A 20,515-nucleotide genomic window follows, 5' to 3' on the forward strand; every position below is an offset into this window, starting at 1 on the left:
GGAGGTAGCTGATTCCCAATTCAGGGAATGTTTTCTCTTCTTGTGGATTATAAACACTCCTGTGCGCTCACTTGAACGAATTAGACTGCCAATTCATATTAACACACTACAACCACAAGTAGGTTAATTACCATTGACACACTCTCTTTGTTTTACGCTAAAGGCTACTCTCCCAAATAATCCAGCGTGATCTATCCGCCAACGTCAACCAGGACATTTCTGTGTTTTCAACGACTTTTGTCTTCCTTTGGACCACGTGCTTTACGGATCATTATCTATACGGTTCACCATAGTCAGAGCATCACAGCAGGATATAGGGTGATTAGATAAAATCTTTTGTCTTCAGTGATCAAGATAGAGTGTAATTCAGGAAGCTAACAAAGATACGGATTTTGATAGGCTGGGTAACGGGAGGTATGTAAAGCCAGAACCCAGAAATGCGCCAATGAAGTACGTATATCCCCAGGTATTATACTTCAAGTCGAAATTATGGATGCCGCTAGTTATTGCACATGTTTGTGTAAACCGAGATATTATTCCCTATTCGCCACTTCATAAATATATCCTGTAATGGAAACGAAATATGTTATGAATTCTGGGCTAGCTTGCTTTATATACTTATAAGCCGGGCGAAGACAACTATGGAGCAGAATATTCTCTGAGCAGGGGGTTTCTCGTATTTCTAATACATATTGACTAACAAGCTAATACTTGCCGATGCTCAGCTAATCTAATAAGCGCTGAGTAATTGATCAACTGGACGGGAGCTTTCCCTATTTGTACAGAAATACTTCTTTTGGATAATGGTGCGCGTTGCCCGGAGCATTGTGTGATGCTTATAACATAAGCTTCTAGATACTCAGCGATTTATGCTTGTCCTAGCTTGTGGGCTGTAGACTATCCGTATGCTTATCACCGAATTTGTAAGTCCGATGCTCGGGTTTTCTTGACGTTCCTGATCTAATTTTTACCCCTGTAGCAATGGCCTAGCCCCATTCTTCGCTATAGGCAAATATGGTAACGTATATATATTCCTATTCATCGCTACCCTTTCGGATTCTTGGAGAGTACTAGAACAACATATAATAATAGTCCAATCACAAGTCATTTTCACAGGGCAAAGTTTTTTCTACAATGCATTTTGCAAGCCTTTCTGTTGTATTTGCCAGTTTTGGCGCTTTGGTTTCCAGTTTGCCCACAGAACCAGCCAGTCACGCCTCTAAGGCCCTGCGAGATGTCATTGTCTTCCCGAACAACACATGGGTTGAGAATATTGCCGTACGATCCAACGGCAATCTTCTCGTTACTCTCATCAACTTGCCTGAGGTCTGGGAGGTCGAACCGCTTTCTGGATCTGCTAAGCTGGCATACTCGTTCCCTAACGCTAATGTAAGTTTGGGAATTGCAGAAGTGGGACATGACGTGTTTGCTGTCAATGTTGGAAACTTTTCGGGAGCGGGCGTGGGTGTACCCGGCAGTTGGAGCATATGGACTCTAGACTACAACACTGGGAATCCCAGCTCAAAAAAGCCATCAGGGAAGGAAATTGCGATTCCGCCGGCAGTTTTCCTAAACGGTCTTGCCGCCCTATCTACCAAACCCGGTGTTGTTCTTACAGGCGACTCTTTCCTTGGTCAAGTCTTTGCAGTAGACATCTTTAGCGGCCATTACAGCGTCGCCATCGATGTTCCAGAGTTCAAACGCAACACAACTGCAGCACTACAGCTTGGCATCAATGGCATGAAGATCCACGGTGGATCTCTATACTTTACGAACTCTTTGCAGTCTCCGCTCCTTGCCAAGATACCATTGTCCGTCAACGGGAACGCTGCTGGCCCAGTGAGAACCATCGCGAAGAGCGCGCAGTACCCAATTGACATAGGATTCCAAGCCGATGATTTTGCGCTAGATGCTACGGCTGAGCACGCGTGGGTTGCGACGAATCCTTCTAATTTTATCGTCCGAATCACGACTGCCACAGGGAAACAGCAAATTGTAGCCGGTGGGAAGTCGGACCAGACAGTTGCTGGTGCGACAAGCGCAGCCTTTGGAAGGAATTGGTATGATAAGCAGATATTGTACATCGTCACCGATGGAGGATTGGCCGACCCAAGTTCAGCTGGAGTTACAGGTGGCAAGATTATAGCTCTTGATACTACAAAGGTATGAGCTGGTACCTGGTAGAAGATGGGCATAACAGATTTACGTTTCGCAACAAGGTACTTAATAAATCTTGCCACATATATAATAGACATGTAAACAGCAATATATGCTTATAGATTAATAAACACACACTCTCGAGGGATATATTACACTTAAAGCCATTTGTAAAGTTCGCAATGAAGGTTGAAAGGTTAACTTACATCTATGCGTCTGTATCCCGACAGCTTCTACCCAGGGCAAAATAGCGCTGTGCCGTTGTGGAGGAGTGTCGCACTTTTTAATGAACGGAAAGCACTATACCATTGTAGAAGAGCGCTATATTTGGTATAGGTACATACTTAATGATGACGGGAACCCGACGTTGATGGAAAGATTCCTTGTGCTGCCTGACTTAACCAGCCCCACTTGGACAGTTCAGTATCTATGGATCACAGATGCATTTGCCGCCACATAACACATACACAAACATGTTCGCGATATATGCTGATTAAGTTGTTATTAAGATTTAGCTTTACGGAAATAGCAGTAGTGCTTACCTATCCAATGCGCAATTAGATGACCTGATGGAATTATCGGCTGATCCATCTCTTTCGCCTTCTCCTATTTCCCGGCGACTCCTATTGCTGTTCTTTTATCGTGTTTCGAAAAGGTTGATCCGTCTAGCATCCCCTGGATGGTACTATACATCACCCCGAATTAACCACCATGGCAGAGAGACAACACCCGGTATTGATGATGCTCCACGGCAGTGGGCACGGTCACCCGAAATATTTCGAAGCCCTACAGAACATGTTCGAAACGGAGGGATTTAGCATAGTTTCTGGCACCAATCCCTCAGACGGCGGTAGTAACTTCGCCCCGGGCCAATCGTTCTACGATGACGCTGCATATTGGAGGGAGAAGATCTTATCAGTCATTAATAATGAGCAAGATGTGGTACTTTTCATGCATTCGGTTGCAGGACCGCTGGGAATAGAAGCCGCAAAGGGGCTTGGAAAAGCAGACCGAAAGAAGTCGGGTAGAAAGGGCAGTGTCGTCCATCTTATATTTCTGGCTGGCTATCTACCCAACGAAGGTGGCCATGTTTTTTCTTTTTATGATGGTACACGTGCAACTTGCCCAACGAGAGCAGCATTCCGAAATGTATGTCACATACCTAAGAAATCAAGATGACTCCTGTTTGCGAGAATTCGAAATCAGCGCCCTGCTAATAGCTCGTCAGGTGAATGGAGCCGACGTTCTCGACCTTCTTCCATTTTACGACCACTTTTATTCCGACTTAAATAAGGAGGAACAGGACTACTGGAAACAATATATGAGCTATCAAACTCCCGACTTTTTTACATTACCATTGACTCATGCTACTTGGAAAGACGTACCATGTAGCTGGATATACACAGAGCTCGACGAGATCATACCCGTAGATATTCAAAGAAAAGGCGTTCTAGAAGCCGAAACTGCAACTGGGATTCCTATACGAACGTTTAGCTTACAGTCTGGCCACTCACCATTCCTAAATATGCCGGGTAAGCCGGTTGAAATTGTCAGGACGGTTTATAGCGAAAATAATTTATGTGCCAAATAAGCTGTAACACAATATGCATATGAGATTCTAGAGAGAAATATTAGAAGCAGAAGCAACAAAAGACGGAAACCCATATTTCCCTACATATCAAATTGCCTAGCGCAATACTGACGGATTCCTAGATATCTATCCTATCCATTCATGGTGCATAGCCTCTACTACATCGTATTTATATACCCACTCCGTCATGGTTGGATCACTCCATTGATTCGGACTTTCATCGAACGGAAAGTCTTTCAGTTCTACAGCTAGTGCCGCATCTCTAGCCTGCTGAACTGGCCCATCAGCGAAATGCATGATCAGTCCGTGCGCAATACTAGCCTCATGTACGGCTTTGACTCGAGGAATACGAATCTTCGTCCATTTGTCAATAATATCAACGAGATCTTCTGGCTGTGACATATGCCGTAGAGCAACAGCGAGGGCGGCAGCGTCCTCAACAGCCATGGCCGCTCCAAGAGCCATGTAGGGAGTCATAGCATGTGCAGCATCACCGGTTAAAATGGTGCGCCGTGAATCAGAGGCCCATCTATCCGGGACGTCAATGGACTGGATGGGCCACTCCACGGCTTCATCTACCAGATCTAGCAATCTCATCAAGCTAGACGAATTAACGATATAATTCTTTCCCTCATAGAGATAAACCAACGTCCAGATAGAATAACTTACCATGGATCCCACCCGTTGAATTGCGATTTCATCTGTGTTAAACCGTCTGAAGATAGGTTCTGGATAGTTGAAGATGGTTCAGGATGCGTTAAGACCATGTTGTAGCGCTCTCCGCCTGCAATAGCATATGCCATGACATGACGATTATGGCCCACCCTAATACGCAATGTATTGTTAATTCTGCTGTTCATGAAACCATAAGTTCATAATAATCACCAAAGGTTAAGAGACGGCTTCTCCGCGATCCAGCTAATCAATGGATCGGCTTTGATCGCGGCCATCGACACGGTACAACGGTATGCTGCTAGACCGTGACCTTCAGGGCCTTTGTCATTGATACTATTCAACGCCTTTCGAGCGATGGATTTTAATCCTATATAGAGCAAGAAAGCCTGTTACTTCTATGATAAAATGCAATGGCGATGGATAGAGAGGGTGGGGGCTAGTTCCATACCATCAGCAGCAATAATAAGGTCAGCGTCCACAACTGTGCCATCTTCGAACGTTACGCTAGCATTGTTGAAATCGTAACTTTTTGCTTTGCGATTGAGGATTACTGGTACTTTCAGTTCCTTGGTTCGTTGATATAGAGCATCATGGAGATGTGCGCGGTGGGTGACATAATAAGGCGATCCGTATTTCTGAAGAATTTCCGAGCCCAGTTTGGCGTGGCCTATAACACATCCATCCTGCCAGCGGCGCCAAGTGATACCGCTAGGTCGGATGGATTGACGTTCTAATGCCGCTTGGAGACCCCATGAATGAAGAATGCGAGATGAGTTTGGTGGAATCTGGATCCCTGCACCAATCTAGTTTATGTGTAAGTATGAGATTTGTCCACTGTATTGGATTCGCTTTATACTACCTCACTGAGCTGTGGCGCTTGCTCATAAAGAGTTACGTTATGGCCATCTTGCTTTAGAGCAATGGCAGCAGCCAGGCCACCAACTCCACCTCCGATAATAGCAATGGTCAGTTTGATGGGTGAAACCGGGTGGCTGGCTGATTCATTAATCGAGAAGGGTTTTGCAGAAGTCTCCAAATTAGGGGTTATTATATCAGCTGATAATAGCCGTTTTATAAAGTTGTAAGAACCTGTGGGATAGCTAGGAAGCTGTTATAATTAACTGTCAGTTAGAGCCTCGCTGGATTAAATAGAGGAAGAGATGAAACAGCTTGCCTTAATATTTTCCAAACAGGTGTCCATTGTAAGCTATATCAGTAAATAGTATCGTCAATCTCGAAATGCTTTAGTCCACAAGAATACCATGAGACTCAGCAATCCGAATAGAGGTAGGTATATATAAATCTCGCCAAATTCTGATCAAGCATGCTCCCTCATTACTGACACAGAATTCATATCTTGTGGATGATTATCGGGTCACACCAGTCACAAAATACGCGTTACTGACTAACAAGATGTCAGACATCTTACAAGATGCCCGATTCTCGGTAGATTGCAAGATGAGCCTCTAGAAGTCCAATCTCGGAAGGTCTTTGCGAAGAAACTCGCACGTCGGCTTTTGATCCGATATTGTACCATATCAGACTCGGAAGGTCTTAGCGCGGAATTGTAGCAGCCGACTTTCAATCCGACATCGTTATTTCGGACTCCGTCCCGAGCCAGCCTGTTGATACACGGTTTAAGCAAATTAGTTTCTCCTCTCATTCGATGAATATTAGCATTGTACTAGTACATTCTACGATGAGTTACTTTGTTTTCACAAAGTATGAGAATGGAAGACGATGGTCTGATAGTTCTAGAATCTTGGTGCAATTCTTGTTCACCTACTGCTTAGTACCCTCGATAACGGACTACTTCAGAATTAGAATTGCAAATAGCATCATGTATCCGACAATATTCGTCACATGTGGCTGATTTGGATGCACACATTGATTGCTACCATTACGCCTAGTCAATGTGAGTTTGTATAGCGAAGTGTGAATTGGAAAATATTATTCGGCTAAGATGTCGTTACCGATGGAGAGATCTATCGGTAATGAATCAATCCAACTATAATCCAGAGGCATCTGATCAAACTCAACCCCAGGGAAGAGAGTGGTGGTCGCAGTAGGATCACCCCAAGTGGATAAATTCGGAGGCTCCGAGTAAGAATTCGTTTCCCCCATGATCTCTTGGTTAAGCAATTGCAGTGAAGTTAAGCAAAGCTTGGCAGATCGACAGAACTGAGAAAGATCTTCTATCATAATAAGAGCACGGTGCCAGCATCTGTTTATCGACATTGAAGATGCAGTGCCTTGTAAGGCCTTGAATCGCCGAGCAGGGATGAGAACAATGGAGGCCGTATAAAGAACTAACGAATGATCGGTCAACAGGTTTGGGAGGAAACAGAAAAATTAAGCAAAAAGTATGTAAAGAGATGTATGAACTCACAAAAAGTTTGAAACCACCACGCAGGGAGTGCTTCAATGGAAAAATGAGGAAAATTCTCTTTCCGCCAAGCCCACACGAGATCGATCATTGCAATAGCACTGTTGATGCATCTTTGGGCACAGGGAATCCCCATGTCACGAGAAAGAGACGTTTCATACTCGCCATTCGCTGAGTCGAGCCCGTATGCCTCCGATGTTAGTAGGAGAGCCAAGATCGGCCGAAATAACAAGATACGGATTTGCAGATAACTAATGATGTTAGTCTCCATGTCGCTGGTACAAACTAGGCCAATGGTTCAATGATTATTCACCGTAAATATAACACATTTGCTTGCCGTATTAGAACAGGGTCGTCTTTGTTAGCAACGACAGAGTCAGTGGACCGTGTTTGAAGACACAAAGGTAGCGTCTCTTTCCAGTGACGCAAAGAATTATCGATTCGCAGTACGGTATTGAAGTCAAGTATGTCGAGGCGAGCTTGCGGGCTGAGATCAGAGCGGGGAGCAAAAGAACTAGACGGATCTCGGGAGTACACTATCGCTAACATATCTCCTGTGATTGAATAAAGTTTCATCGATTCAGAAAAAAAGTCCATCCTCGAGGCATAGCAGTCTGACAGTGAACCTTTTGCTCTATCAGCGGCAGAAGGTGAAAAGACATGATCACTGCCAGCGCTTTGAGGTAGTGGGACGGCCATTGAGTCAGTCTTGCTGATTGTCATGGGACGGCCTTGTGTCATGGAAACCATACTGTAGAATTAAAATAAATCTTTTCTCTGCATGCTTCTAGGTAGAAAGTCGTGTTATAGGAGTAACTTACCGGTCTAGAAAGACACAGCCATGCCAGAGTCGTTGGCTGAGTTTTCGATCACTCTCTTTCTCAAATCGGAGGTATGCTGGCTCTGGTAGATGCAAGCCAATAGACTGGGCGATACGAATAGCCAAGCCAATAACCACCCAGCATCGATAAGACGATTCTGTGCTCTGTAAATATTGTGCAAGAAGAAGACACGCCTGAACGATTTCAAGAGAACCACCCCCAAAGGAGCTCATCTGAAGCAACTGTTCAGCTCTCCGAAAGAAGATGTTGGCGGCGAAACTCTGATCAGCTACGAACCGACGCCGGAGCTGACAGGTTAGAGCAAAAATAGCGTTTACACAACAGAGTAGTATATGATTTGGACGGCAGACATGTTCGTCTTCTGTCGACCATAGTTTTTCATAATACTCTTGAAAGCTTGCGCGATCAACAAAGGGGTATAGAATGTGAATCTCATTCCAGTACGTGTTCATCATATCATCTGCCGCGCTCCGTGAGGGAAGCACACAGAGTTCTGCCAATGAGTCTAGCCGCTGTGGAAACAGTAACTCATTCTGTTTGTGATCGGACAAGATGCCGACGCCAAGTCCAGGTAAAGAGAGTCTCGAAGCTACAGCATCCTTTACTTGCTTAGTGAAACTTGCAGCGCTGGAGCTGCCCTCTGGATATGCATGTTCAGATGACCCATGGTTACCCATAGCATCAACACCTTGAGCCGGATATCTGGGTGAAGAGTAAAACTCAAGACCGCCGTCTTTTTTATTCGTGGAAACGGTGTTGGACGGCGTGACAGGGGTGGTGAGAGCCACTGTGTGAGACTTTGTATAAATTGTTTCCTAGTGAGTATAAGGCGTCATGAGTTATGATGAGCTGCGAAAATATGGGAGCGTCATGAATTCATACATACATTCTGTTGAAGTCGCTCTTCTCCAGAATATCTCGGTGGTGGGCTCAAGGGTGATGAATTTGCTTGAGGGGAGGCGTTCACATCCTCATGCCCTTGGGAAGCGGCAGGCCGACTAAAATTAGTAGCCGCAGCTGCTGATTCAAACATTCGCAACCGACTCTCTAGAGCTGCCACGTAACTATGTATCAAGTCAGAACTAGCAGCACATACATGTAAAGACGGTAAAGCCATAAGTACTCATGAGAATATGCAGTCTTGACGCGCTCGGGTTTGTAGACGCAGTTTGGAGCCGGTCGTCGGCGTCGACGACAAGCGCCGCATCCTAGATTGGAATAATAATCAGATATTAGTATCAAGTATGTATATGAGTACGGCCTGTCCTTCCATTCAAGAAAATTAAGAATGGTTACTAACGAGGCTGAACGCCATCGCATTTCACTTTTCGTTGTCGGCACTCTTCGCAGGCAACAGAGATTTTAGGTCGTTTGGGCCACCGTTCAGCAAAGCTTTCGAACTCTCCATTGTTATGGGCATTTAGATCAGAGCCTTTGAGATTGTTGCTCTGGCCTTGTGTCGCGGTCGCCGGTGCCGAAGACTGGGGATTATCCTCTCCCATCATACTCAATACTTGCTAATAAGAGAGAATAGAAGCATACGTATAAAAGTGCGGGCGAGTAAGTGCAGTTTATGTTGAAGAAACAGGGCTTAATATTATTGCCTAGGAAGAGACGCTAAATGTGATAGTTGAGAACCACGAATCTCAATGGTTGATCTCCTGAATTATGATGTAGAAGCAGCTCGCCTGGAAAGTCCGGGGACCCCGCACGCCACAAACTGCTAAAACAGCCGCTAACTTGAATTGCATTATACAGAGGTAGAGAAATGCCTGGTGAGAATAAATCTGGATGTGTCACCCAAAGGAGGGGTTTCCTAGTGGCATCTAGCTTGTGGCATAATGATTATCCGTTGGGTATAGATCGTCCTTCTTTGCTATACGAGACAAGTAAAGCGTATACACATTTAACATTCCAGTTAGACTATAGCTAAGTAATTGTTTTGCTGAATATTGCAATTCCTTTATTGAGTTACTCTGCGCAATATTATCCAACTCCAGGTCAGGCTGAAGGAGTAGAAGAATTAATATCTTGCAGCCTTTGCTGGGGCATGTTGTAAGGAAATTATATGTATCTACTCAAAACGCCGCATAACTACCTTCCAGCGATATGGAGATGTTTTAAGTCCAAAACATAAATAGATCATGGCAATGGGTATAAATTGATTTGACATCACTCTGGCATGGCTGATAACAGGGTGTCCAATGAACTTGGATTTGGAAAGGAAGCTCGGCTGCTTCGCCGAACTCTCTCCACATTTTTCCATCTAACCTGCAATGCCTCACCTGGTTGGGGCCATTAAAACTCGGGGCGCTCCCGAACTTTTTAGTGTCATATTCCGGATGGCTGGCTATGAGTATAATGTCACGGTAAACGTAGTCCACACCATAATAGTTGTAGCTAAGTTGTTGATTTTTTTCCCGTACGGGCCGTGTACTAAAATCTGTGAAATGTTCGGGCTCTAATTCGGTTGTTGAATGCTTTACTAGAATGGGTCGCAGATACTTGTAGGAGGTGAGCATTTACTTAAGTCAAATAGTAAAGGATGATTACATTTATTACATACTACTCTTTCCATGATTGTGTTCCAAATCTCGATTCAAATATTACACCGCATCAATAGTGGAAAAAATCATGTCCCAGCCCAAGCTTGTCACTCGGTGTGAGACAGACGCCTTCGGGGAGATCGAGGTGAGTCTTCTCTTGAAGATACCGCATGATACTACGTAGCCAATTTGCATACTCATCAAACAACCATTGACAACAGGTGCCATCGGACCGCTACTGGGGTGCTCAAACGCAGAGGTAAGGGTGTCAAGTGCCTATTTACGATCGACAATCTACATGGCAGTAACCAAAACCTGATGCACATTATTTATTAACTGAGCTTTATAGATCACTCAAGAATTTTGACATCAATCAACCGCAAGATCGCATGCCGGCTACCGTCATTAGAGCTTATGGGTTGCTCAAAGGCGCCGCTGCAGAAGTCAATGTAGCGCACAAAGCCATTGGTAGAGCAATTTACTCTCATTTGAACCAATTTCTTCCATAAAATAGCTCATAGATTAACGTATTTATATCAGATAGCCACATAGGGCAGGCCATCATGCAAGCTGCCGCCGAAGTTTCGTCATTATCCTTGGTCGATCACTTCCCCTTGGTTGTTTGGCAAACTGGCTCAGGTACGCAAACCAATATGAATGCAAACGAGGTCATTTCAAATCGAGCCATCGAGATTCTGGGTGGAAAACTCGGCTCCAAGTCACCCGTGCATCCGAATGACCATGTGAACCTTTCAGGTTCCTCTAATGACTCATTCGCCACGGTTATGAACGTTGCCACCGTCCTGGATCTCAATGAAAGGCTTTTGCCTTCACTTCGCGAGTTTGGACAGGCTTCAAAAAGCAAATGCCATCAGTTCAATGAGATTATTAAAATTGGACGTACCCACCTCCAGGATGCCGTACCGCTCTCGCTTGGGCAGGAGTTTTCGGGCTTCGCAACGCAGATTGAGAAATGTACTTCTCGAATTGAAGCCACTATGCCCGATCTCCTTGAACTTGCAATGGGTGGTACTGCCGTGGGAACTGGCCTCAATACATACGAAGGCTTCGCAGAGCACTTTGCTGAAGTTATGAGTCGTAAGACTGGCCTTGGTTTCAAGACTGCAGCAAATAAATTTGAGGCCATTTCTGCAAATGACGCCATTGTCAGCACCTCTGGTGCTCTCAACGTTCTTGCCTGTGCGCTCTTCAAAATAGCCCAGGACATTCGCTTTGAGGGTAGCGGCCCACGATGTGGCCTAGGAGAACTCAGACTTCCAGCTAATGAACCTGGATCATCTTTCATGCCAGGCAAAGTTAATCCCACACAGTGTGAAGCGCTGACTATGATCTGCGCGAGAGTGATGGGCAATCATACTGCTATCACTGTGGGTGGCATGAGCGGCCAATTCCAACTCAATGCTTTCAAGCCTCTTATCGTAAGCAGTGTCCTTCATTCTATCCGGCTTCTCAGCGATGGTATGAACAGCTTTCGAAAGAATTTGCTTTTGGGCCTCGAAGCGGATCAGGCAGCGATACAAGCCACGCTTCAGAAAAGGTATTCCCATCATACCAATTCATGTTGGATCTTAGTAACTTTGGGTGATTTATTTAGCTTGATGTTGGTAACGGCTCTAAGTCCCGTCATTGGGTATGATTCTGCGTCTAAAGTGGCCAAATACGCCCACGAAAAAGGTATCACGCTTCGTGAAAGCGTTATTGAGCTTCGGATGATCTCTGGAGAGATGTTTGATGAAACTGTACGCCCAGAAGCAATGGTATTCCCGGCAAAGGTTGCCATGTAAAGTTTTGAACAAGATATCTAGACCCGACGTTGTAAGGCATCATCAAGAGTTGATGATGCAGCAGATTTAATAGCACTTGTTGACGTCTATATCTGCAGGAGGACATGAATAAATAGCCATGTGATCATCTATTGTCGCTAAAATATCTACTCTGCTTTGTGATACCTCCCATAAATCACCTTAGGATCTGTTCTGCAGTCTGAAAGTACATATTTAAGAAACCTGCTGGAATTCCACTGGTGTATCCTCCTGATGTCGCCAGTCAGCCAACTTGAAGGCATCTAGTTCCATTACTTTGTTGTAAATCCGTTTAATAGTAGGATACTGTTCGATATCTACCCCATATCGAAGAGCATTCACAATAGCTGGAGCCAGCACAACATCGGCCAAAGTCAAGGAATTGCCGTATGAGTACGTGCCAGCCAGAGGAGCGGCCATGCTTTCAAAAGCTTTCAAACCGGCATTCATGATGTCATAAGCCCAATCCTCAGCGGATCCTCCAATGGCGCGTACTCTTTTGAGAATACGTTGATTGGTAGGCGGCTGAATATCGCAAGCAATGAGCTGTACTAGCTCTCGTACATGAGCTCGGCCCGCAATATCCTCAGCAGGAGGCATAAGCTGAATGTTTGTATTTCCTGCCTTGCTTTCTTCAAAATATTCCAGGATTGCAATAGACTGCCGTATATGGACTTCGGTCTCAGCGTTCTGGATGACAAGCGTAGGGACAGTGAGGTTCGGATTAATGCTCTCATATGACTCTGTCAAATGCTCTGACTTAGGAATCGCGATGTATCTGAATTGAAGTGGAATATCTCGCAATATTGCTGCTGTTCGAACGCGAGCGGTGCTTGTTGAGCGGAAGTAAGTATACAAGATGAACCGCGGTTCTAATGCTGGGGACATGTTGATTGACGTATGGAAGTATAACAATCCGTGGTTTCGGCATAGATTTGAGATACAAAATAATATCGATTCAGTAGGAAATAAACATAATTGTCGAATGAGATAAATATATATACAAAATCTTTGGCAAGAATGTAAGCAAACGCCACACATTCGCAATTGCATTGTCAATTAGATAGCTCGGCGGAGGCCCGAGTTCCAGTCGGCCAAAACCCCGACTCGACAGACAAATTTTATTCACTGCTCGGCGTCATTATATGTGTAAGTTTATGTATTTGCATGATACAATAGTACCAGTCGACATCAAGTAGCTAGAATACCTCTACCAGCAACGACGTGCAAGTCATCTTCCCGCCAATGCTATATCAATAAATCTCGTTGTTAAGCCTAGATAATTGGCCGGATCACAATACCAATCTATCTCAGCATCAGAAAGGCAAATTGTTACATCTTCTCGTTGCTTCAGTGTGCTGCTCAAGTCCTGGTTCTTCTGTACAGCTTGACGACAGCACTCATATACAATATCGTGCGAGCGTGCTCGACCATACTTCTCGTAAAGTGCCACAACTACGTGCTCTGCTGCTACCAGCCCGCGTGACAAGTTCAGATTATGTAGCATCCGATTCTTGTCTACTCGGAGGCCTGTCAAAACTTCTTCCGTATGTTTTAGTGCCGCTGAGCAATAGGTGAAACTTTGTGGGAGAGCTGCCCATTCAAGCTGCCATGCTCCTGATCCCGCTCGTTCAAAGTCAGACGGAACAGCATCGAGGGCCAGCCCAGCTTCTTGACGCAACATCTTGCTAAGTGCTAGAATGGCCTCACTCAGAACAGGATTATTCTTGTGCGGCATGGTGGAAGAAGCGCCTCTGTGCGCCACGAAAGGTTCGGCCACTTCACCGACTTCAGGGATTTGCAGCAGGACGATCTAGTGGACATTAGCCATGATGCTCCAATTTTAATAAGTTCTCGCAGAGTTAAATCCTCAATTATACTTGCCACATACATCGAGTGCAATTTTGGCGAGAGAACCGCCTATCAATGCCAATAGGGAAACTACCTCTGCGAGCCCATCTCTTGCAGCGTGCCACGGCATATTTGGTTGATAAAGACCAAATTCTTCAGAAATAGCCCTTACAAGCCTCAATCCTTCCGGTTCACGTTCTGTGGAGTCTGCGACAATACCACCCAAAGACGCTAGGGATCCTGAAGCACCACCGACCTGGGCTAAGAGAAGACGAGGTTTGATCTGCTGCAGTCGCTCTGCATGTCGATCTAACGATGTCAGCCATATGGCGGTACGATAGCCAAACGTTGACGGGAGAGCATGCTGCAGATGAGTTCGCGCAACCATGGGCGTCTTCCGATACTGATGAGTGAGCGCCACTAGGCGATTTCGTATGGTGTCTAATCGACTACAAATGAGCTCCAGCGCATCTTTCATCTGTAAAGAGCGGGCTAGATCCATCACATCATGCGTATTGAGCCCTCCGTGTAGGTACCGAGCGCTCGTTTCATCTCTCACCATGGCACTGAGTTGACGTACGAGCCCCCAGACAGGAAGGCCAACTAATTCAGTTTCCTGTTGGAGCCGTCCACGATCCAATTTAGCGGCATTGCAGTCATTGGCAATATCTTGAGCTGCTTGCTTAGGGATAGTACCTAAATTGGCCTGTATACGAGCGAGCAATATCTCAACTTGAACCATGCGCTCTTCGAAGGCCGTATCACACATTATGGAACGCATGGCATCGTCGCCAAAGATTGTTCTATACATGTTTGAGTCGACGGCACTGATATTGAACGAATCAGTCATTGTGCCTTGCTGTTGAAACGGGATAGACATTGTGCTGGTGCAGCTGAGTTTCCTACGGAAGGAAAAATCGTAAAGCCGCAAATTTCCGGTAAAGTTGTCTCGAAATTAGTTTCTCAGACACATCAAGCTTTACCTTTGCTCTTCATTTTTTTTATGGTGATAACACTGCATACATCTAGCCTTTGCTATTAGATGACACTGTAGAAGCCCTATGTTTCACTTTTTCGGATGATGTGTTCCGTGGTAACTTTCTCGGCATTCAAGCGGAACTAATTGTCGGCATGCTTATTGTCGCTGCTGATTTTCTTAGTAATAAACTCGGCTTTCTGCTCCGAAAAGTATGCACTAGGAAATGTTCCGTACTTCCCGCTGTCAAGAAAATGGATCGTTGTAAGACGTGAGGCCTTGAAACAAACCAAGAGGTCGGGAGCTACCCGAGAAAACGATGCGAATTCGACTTGTTCGATACCAGGCAAAGGTGTATCCTTAGGAACGGTTATATGACGAAGGTATCTCGCCCTCCGGTAGCAAATCCGTGATGAAATAATTGATTAATAAGAAGAGGTTCGATAGCATTCAAGCTCTGACCGTCATTCTGAAACAAAGCGATAATCCGCAAATCTCCAACATTAACGATCAATAACGGAAAGCAGCGATGTCTAACTCAACTGATCAAAACTTCCTCTCAAAACTGCCTAGTCAAAATGCGGAACCGCTGTGGACCGTCATGCATTCTATGGTGAAGCCACTACCGAGTCCTCGAGCGGTGCCATCAATTTGGAAATACGATGACATTCGCCCCCTGCTACTTGAGGCTGGTAGAACTGTTCCAGCTGAGAAAGCTGAACGGCGAGTTCTAATGCTCGTCAATCCCAAGCTTGGTAAATATTCTTATTCATGAGATTTGGTCTGTCGTATAATGGCTTCTGACCATTCATAAAGCTGCACCATTTACGACAGACACACTCTATGCCGGACTGCAGTTGATCAACCCTGGCGAGGTTGCTCCTGCTCATAGGCATCGATCTTTTGCCATTCGATTCATCATTGAAGGCTCTGGTGCCTTCACTGCTGTTGGCGGCAATAAGGTCTATATGGAACCGGGTGATCTGATACTTACACCTAAGTGGCAATGGCATGACCATGGTCATGAGGGTGATGCGCCTATGATCTGGCTTGATGGGCTCGATTTGCCTCTCTATCATAAATTACCGGTTCACTTTGCTGAACCTTACACAGAACCGAGCTATCCAAGCAAGTAAGTTTGTTCTGTTTGGCAGCGTGTATTCCATTGTCAATGCTGATAACGGCTCAGGCCTGTAGCGGATAGCCCTCTCCGGTTCCCTTGGGCTCAGATGAAAGCAAAGCTAGATGCTTCATCCGCAAACTTCTCCTTGGAGGAATATCATGATGTTGCAACAGGCGGACACATCTCTTTTACCATCGGTGCTATGGCTCTTCGCATAAACAAGGGATCAAAAATTAGTCCCAAGCGTAACACATGCTCCTTTATCTTCCATGTCATAGAGGGACATGGCAAGACAACAATTCTTGGGAACGATCGAAACAATGGTGAAACAGTTGTTTGGTCCAAAGGTGATACCTTTGCTGTACCTGCATGGAGTCATATAACTCATGATGTTGCTACCTCTGGAGGAGATGCATATTTATTTATATTGACTGATAAACCGCTTCTTGAGACCTTGGACATGTATCTTCTCGACAGCACACAGTCTTAGGCGGTGTTTGTTGCTGAATAGCACGACCTGGGCAGTAGGTAATAACCCGCCCTATACATAGTGTTCAATGAATTTTCTTCAATATGCTTTATGTAACGAACCGGGTCCTATAGGCACTATAGGTTAGCTGTTCCCAAGGGACAAACCTTAGAATGGTTCTATAGTTTATGTTAGCGGAGCGGTTAGGTCGGTAGATAGGTAAATCTATTACTAGCTTATAAAATAAAGTATCTAAATATTTAGTTTAAATACTATTATATTAATAATAACTAGCTATTTAAGTATTTTAATAAATAATATAAAGTAAACTTATATACCTAGTTAATTTTAGGTTTATAAAGCTTATTTAATAAGCTAAATAAAATACTACTTATATAACTTATTAAAAAAGTTAAGTAAGTATACTATTATTAGTTTATTAGCTAATAGTTAATTTAGTTTTAGCTAACCTATTAGCTTATTATTATAACTTTAAAAGTTAGGTTATAATATAATATCCCCCCTTTTATTAGTTTTATCCTTAAGACCTTACTTAATTTAGTATAAGTAACCTACTTTTTTTTTACTTTATAAATTTTTATCTTTATTTTTTTTTTATTTATAATTTCTAAGTAATTACTATTATAATATTTACTAAATCTAAGGGGCTAAAGATTAATAAATATATATAATATAGTAATTTTTACTTATTTATTTTATTTTACTTAGTTAAAATAAATAAATATTTTATTTATAAATCTTTAAGTATAAAGTATTTCTTTTTAAAAAGTAAATCCTTTTATTATTTAGCTTATATTATTAATTAAAAGTCCCTTTATAATATTAAATAACTTTTTTTTATATAATTTTATAAAGTAGCTACTTAATATATTAAGTTAAAAATAAAAATTAAAGTAGCTAAGGAAAAGTATAAGTAAAAGCTTAAATATTTTTATTTAATTAATATAAAGGTTAAATACCTTTATAAAAAGAAAAAATAGTAGTATTAGAAAATAATATATACTATTATATAAAGTATTAATAACTTAAAGAAGTTAAATAAAGTTAAGTATAAGAAAGCGAAGGTTATTTATTAAGCTATTATAATATAGTTAGTAAAGGGTTTTTCTAAAGTTATTTTTACTTTTTTAAAATTAAAGAATTATTTAAAGATATTAATAATAAATTTTAAGTTAGCGTAATCTTTAGGCTTTAATAAAGTTTTTCCACTAGTATTATTAAGTTTTTAAAATACTTAATAAATTTTTATATTTTTTCTTTTTTTTTTTTTTTTTTTTATTATACTTTATAAAATTATTTACTATTTTTTTTTATTTTTATTATATTAATATTTTTTACTTTATATTTCTCTTTTTCCCCTTTAATAATAATTTTATTTTAAATAAATTTTTTAATTTCTTTATTAATTTATACTTTTTTTAATAAAGAAATATAAAAAATTAAATATATATATTTTCCTTATTTTTTTTATTATTTTAGAAGTTTAAGTTTATAATTTATATCTGATTTTTTTTAAAATTTTATAAAGTTTAAGTTTCTTAAAGTTAAGTTTATTACTTAGCTTATTTATTTTAATATTTACTTATTTATTTTTTTATATATATTAATAAAGCTAAATTATATTCTCTTTTTATAAAGTTAGTTCTTTAATTTTATATTTATTTATATATTTAATTATTTTTTATTAAATAAATTTAAGTTATTATTATAATTTATTATATAATTTAATTATATTTTCTACTTTAATTATAACTTTTTTAATATTTTCCCCTTACTTTAGTAGTTAGTAAGCTTTAGGTTTAAATCTATAGTTTAAAAAAAATAGTAATTTCCTAATTAATTTTAATTCTATACTATTATATATAAGTTATATAATAAAGAGTAATTCTACTTAGTTATTTTATTTAAAGTTAATGTAATAATATAAATAAGTTTTAATTATTTAGTTAATTTTTTTTATTTATTTATTTATTTATAAATAATAAGCTATACTAACTTTATAATTTATTTTTAATTTAACTATAAGTATTTTCTAAAATTTAAATATAAATATATTTCCTTTATTAAAGATTATATTTTTTAATAGTTTATAATTATTTATAATATATTTTATTATTATATAAGTTAATTTTTTTATATTACTAGCTTTTTTAAATAATATAAAATAAGCTATTTTCGTAAGTTTATTAACTATTATAAAAATACTATTATAAAGTACTTTTATAATTAGTTTTTTTTAAAAAAATAGCTTAGTAATTAAATTAAATAAAATTAATTCCTATAGTTACTATAGTATAAGTAGTAATTATAGTTATTTATATAGTTTATATTTAAAGCTTTTAGTTTATTTATATATTATATATTTTAGTATAACTTTTTATATTTATATTTTAATATTATTAAATTTAAAGTATTATTTAATTTATTATATAGTTTTTCTAATTTTATAGTATTTATTAAGTTTATATATATAAATTAATTTTACTACTTTATTTTATAATTTTTCTAATACTTAGATAAATCTATTTAATATTAAGTATTTAGTATTTATAAAAATACTTTCTAAGTATTATTTATTTTCCTAGTTTTTTATATATTCCTTAATATTATTAATAATTAAATTATTTATTTTAATTTAATATAAGGTATTAATTAATTAAATTACTAAGTTATTATATTAGTTTTTCTTTAGTATTTAAGCTTTAACTTCTAAAATTTTTTAAAAATAATTTAAATATTTATTAAATATATTAACTTATTTATTATTTAATTTACTATAATATTTAATAATAAACTTAAATTTAAAAAGTTACTTATAATATTTAACTTATTTATAAAATAGTTCTTATATTATTATAAAGTAAATAATATTTTAATAGTTTATAAAGATTATTATTAAAAATTAACTTCCTTTATAATAATATTTTTAATATTACTTACTAAGTATTTAATATATAGTTAAAAATTTTTTATTATAAATAAAATACCTAAGTTCTAATTTATATAGTTTCTTAGAAAAATAAGCTATAGGCTTAAGTTTCTTTTTATTAATATTATTAAGTTAGCTAAATACTTTACTAATTATAAAGTTTAAAGTATTAGTTTTAATAATAATAAGTTTATTTAAATTAAATATTATAAATACTAGTATATTTATAAAAGCTTATTTAAGGTAGTTAAAGGTTATTAAAGTATTTTATATAAGTTTAAATTTAATATTTTTTTTAATTAAGTTTATAAATAATATAGTAATTTTTAAAAAGTCTTTAATAAAGTATTAATAATAATTAGTAAATTTTAAAAAGCTTTATACTTACTTAATATTCTTAAGTAATTCCTAATTATTAATTACCTTAAGTTTTTTTAAATTTATTTAGATTTTTTTTAAGGTAATAATATATTTTAAAAATATAACTTTTTATATATAAAAATTATATTTCTTAGGTTTTACTAAAAGTTTATTATTTTAAAATATTTATAATACTTTTTTAATATATTTTTTATATTTTTTTAAGTTTTTAAAGTAAATAAAAATATTATTAAAGTATATAATAATAAAATAATTTATATAGTCTTATAATATATAGTTAATTATTTTTTAAAAAAATACTAGGGTATTTATTAATTTAAAGAATATTACTTAGTATTTATAAAGTTTATATTTTATATAAAAAGTAGTTTTCTATTTATTACCTTTTTTAATATAAATAAAGTTATATACTTTTTTAAGGTTTAATAAAATAAAAATCTTAGCTTTTATAAATTAGTTTTTAATTTCTAAAATTAAAAGTAGTAGTATAATATTTTTTTTTAATTATTATATTTAATTATTAATAATTTATAATAAATTAAAGTTTACTATTTTTTTTAAATATAAATATAATTAAATATTTTACTAAAAATTTAAAAAGTTTAATATAGCCTTTTTTTAACTAATTCTTAATTTATTTATTAAGTATTTTAAGTTTAATAGTACTTAGGTTATAGATTTTATTAAATATTAATACTTTATTATTTATAAATTTAATTTTATAATTTTATTAACTATATTTTAG

The 20,515-nt window shown here is 38.8% G+C and overlaps 6 protein-coding genes across 6 annotated transcripts; 3 read left to right on the top strand and 3 right to left on the bottom strand.

Moving 5' to 3' along the window:
- Positions 1-1,134: 1,134 nt before the first annotated feature.
- On the top strand, positions 1,135-2,169 carry T069G_10116 (uncharacterized protein; the record flags this gene model as incomplete). Its single annotated transcript, XM_056177326.1, has 1 exon — positions 1,135-2,169. One exon carries the CDS (start codon positions 1,135-1,137, stop codon positions 2,167-2,169), a length of 1,035 nt encoding a protein of 344 aa, XP_056025804.1.
- A 1,705-nt stretch (positions 2,170-3,874) lies between these two features.
- Positions 3,875-5,847, bottom strand: T069G_10117 (FAD binding domain-containing protein; the record flags this gene model as incomplete). The annotated part of the gene is made up of 6 exons (XM_056177327.1): positions 3,875-4,349; positions 4,418-4,573; positions 4,634-4,790; positions 4,872-5,226; positions 5,283-5,531; positions 5,830-5,847. 6 exons carry the CDS (start codon positions 5,845-5,847, stop codon positions 3,875-3,877), a joined length of 1,410 nt encoding a protein of 469 aa, XP_056025805.1.
- Positions 5,848-10,285: 4,438 nt separating this feature from the next.
- T069G_10118 (lyase domain-containing protein) lies at positions 10,286-12,002 on the top strand (the record flags this gene model as incomplete). The annotated part of the gene is made up of 5 exons (XM_056177328.1): positions 10,286-10,342; positions 10,419-10,456; positions 10,547-10,665; positions 10,738-11,755; positions 11,813-12,002. The coding sequence occupies 5 exons, from the start codon at positions 10,286-10,288 to the stop codon at positions 12,000-12,002; spliced, it is 1,422 nt and encodes a 473-aa protein (XP_056025806.1).
- A 213-nt stretch (positions 12,003-12,215) lies between these two features.
- T069G_10119 (uncharacterized protein) lies at positions 12,216-12,908 on the bottom strand (the record flags this gene model as incomplete). Its single annotated transcript, XM_056177329.1, has 1 exon — positions 12,216-12,908. The coding sequence occupies one exon, from the start codon at positions 12,906-12,908 to the stop codon at positions 12,216-12,218; it is 693 nt and encodes a 230-aa protein (XP_056025807.1).
- Positions 12,909-13,251: 343 nt separating this feature from the next.
- Positions 13,252-14,751, bottom strand: T069G_10120 (lyase domain-containing protein; the record flags this gene model as incomplete). The annotated part of the gene is made up of 2 exons (XM_056177330.1): positions 13,252-13,833; positions 13,912-14,751. 2 exons carry the CDS (start codon positions 14,749-14,751, stop codon positions 13,252-13,254), a joined length of 1,422 nt encoding a protein of 473 aa, XP_056025808.1.
- Positions 14,752-15,376: 625 nt separating this feature from the next.
- Positions 15,377-16,460, top strand: T069G_10121 (cupin domain-containing protein; the record flags this gene model as incomplete). Its single annotated transcript, XM_056177331.1, has 3 exons — positions 15,377-15,602; positions 15,664-15,979; positions 16,037-16,460. 3 exons carry the CDS (start codon positions 15,377-15,379, stop codon positions 16,458-16,460), a joined length of 966 nt encoding a protein of 321 aa, XP_056025809.1.
- Between the last annotated feature and the right edge of the window lie 4,055 nt (positions 16,461-20,515).

The sequence above is a fragment of the Trichoderma breve genome, chromosome 6, assembly GCF_028502605.1.
Source record: "Trichoderma breve strain T069 chromosome 6, whole genome shotgun sequence".
NCBI lineage: Eukaryota > Fungi > Ascomycota > Sordariomycetes > Hypocreales > Hypocreaceae > Trichoderma > Trichoderma breve.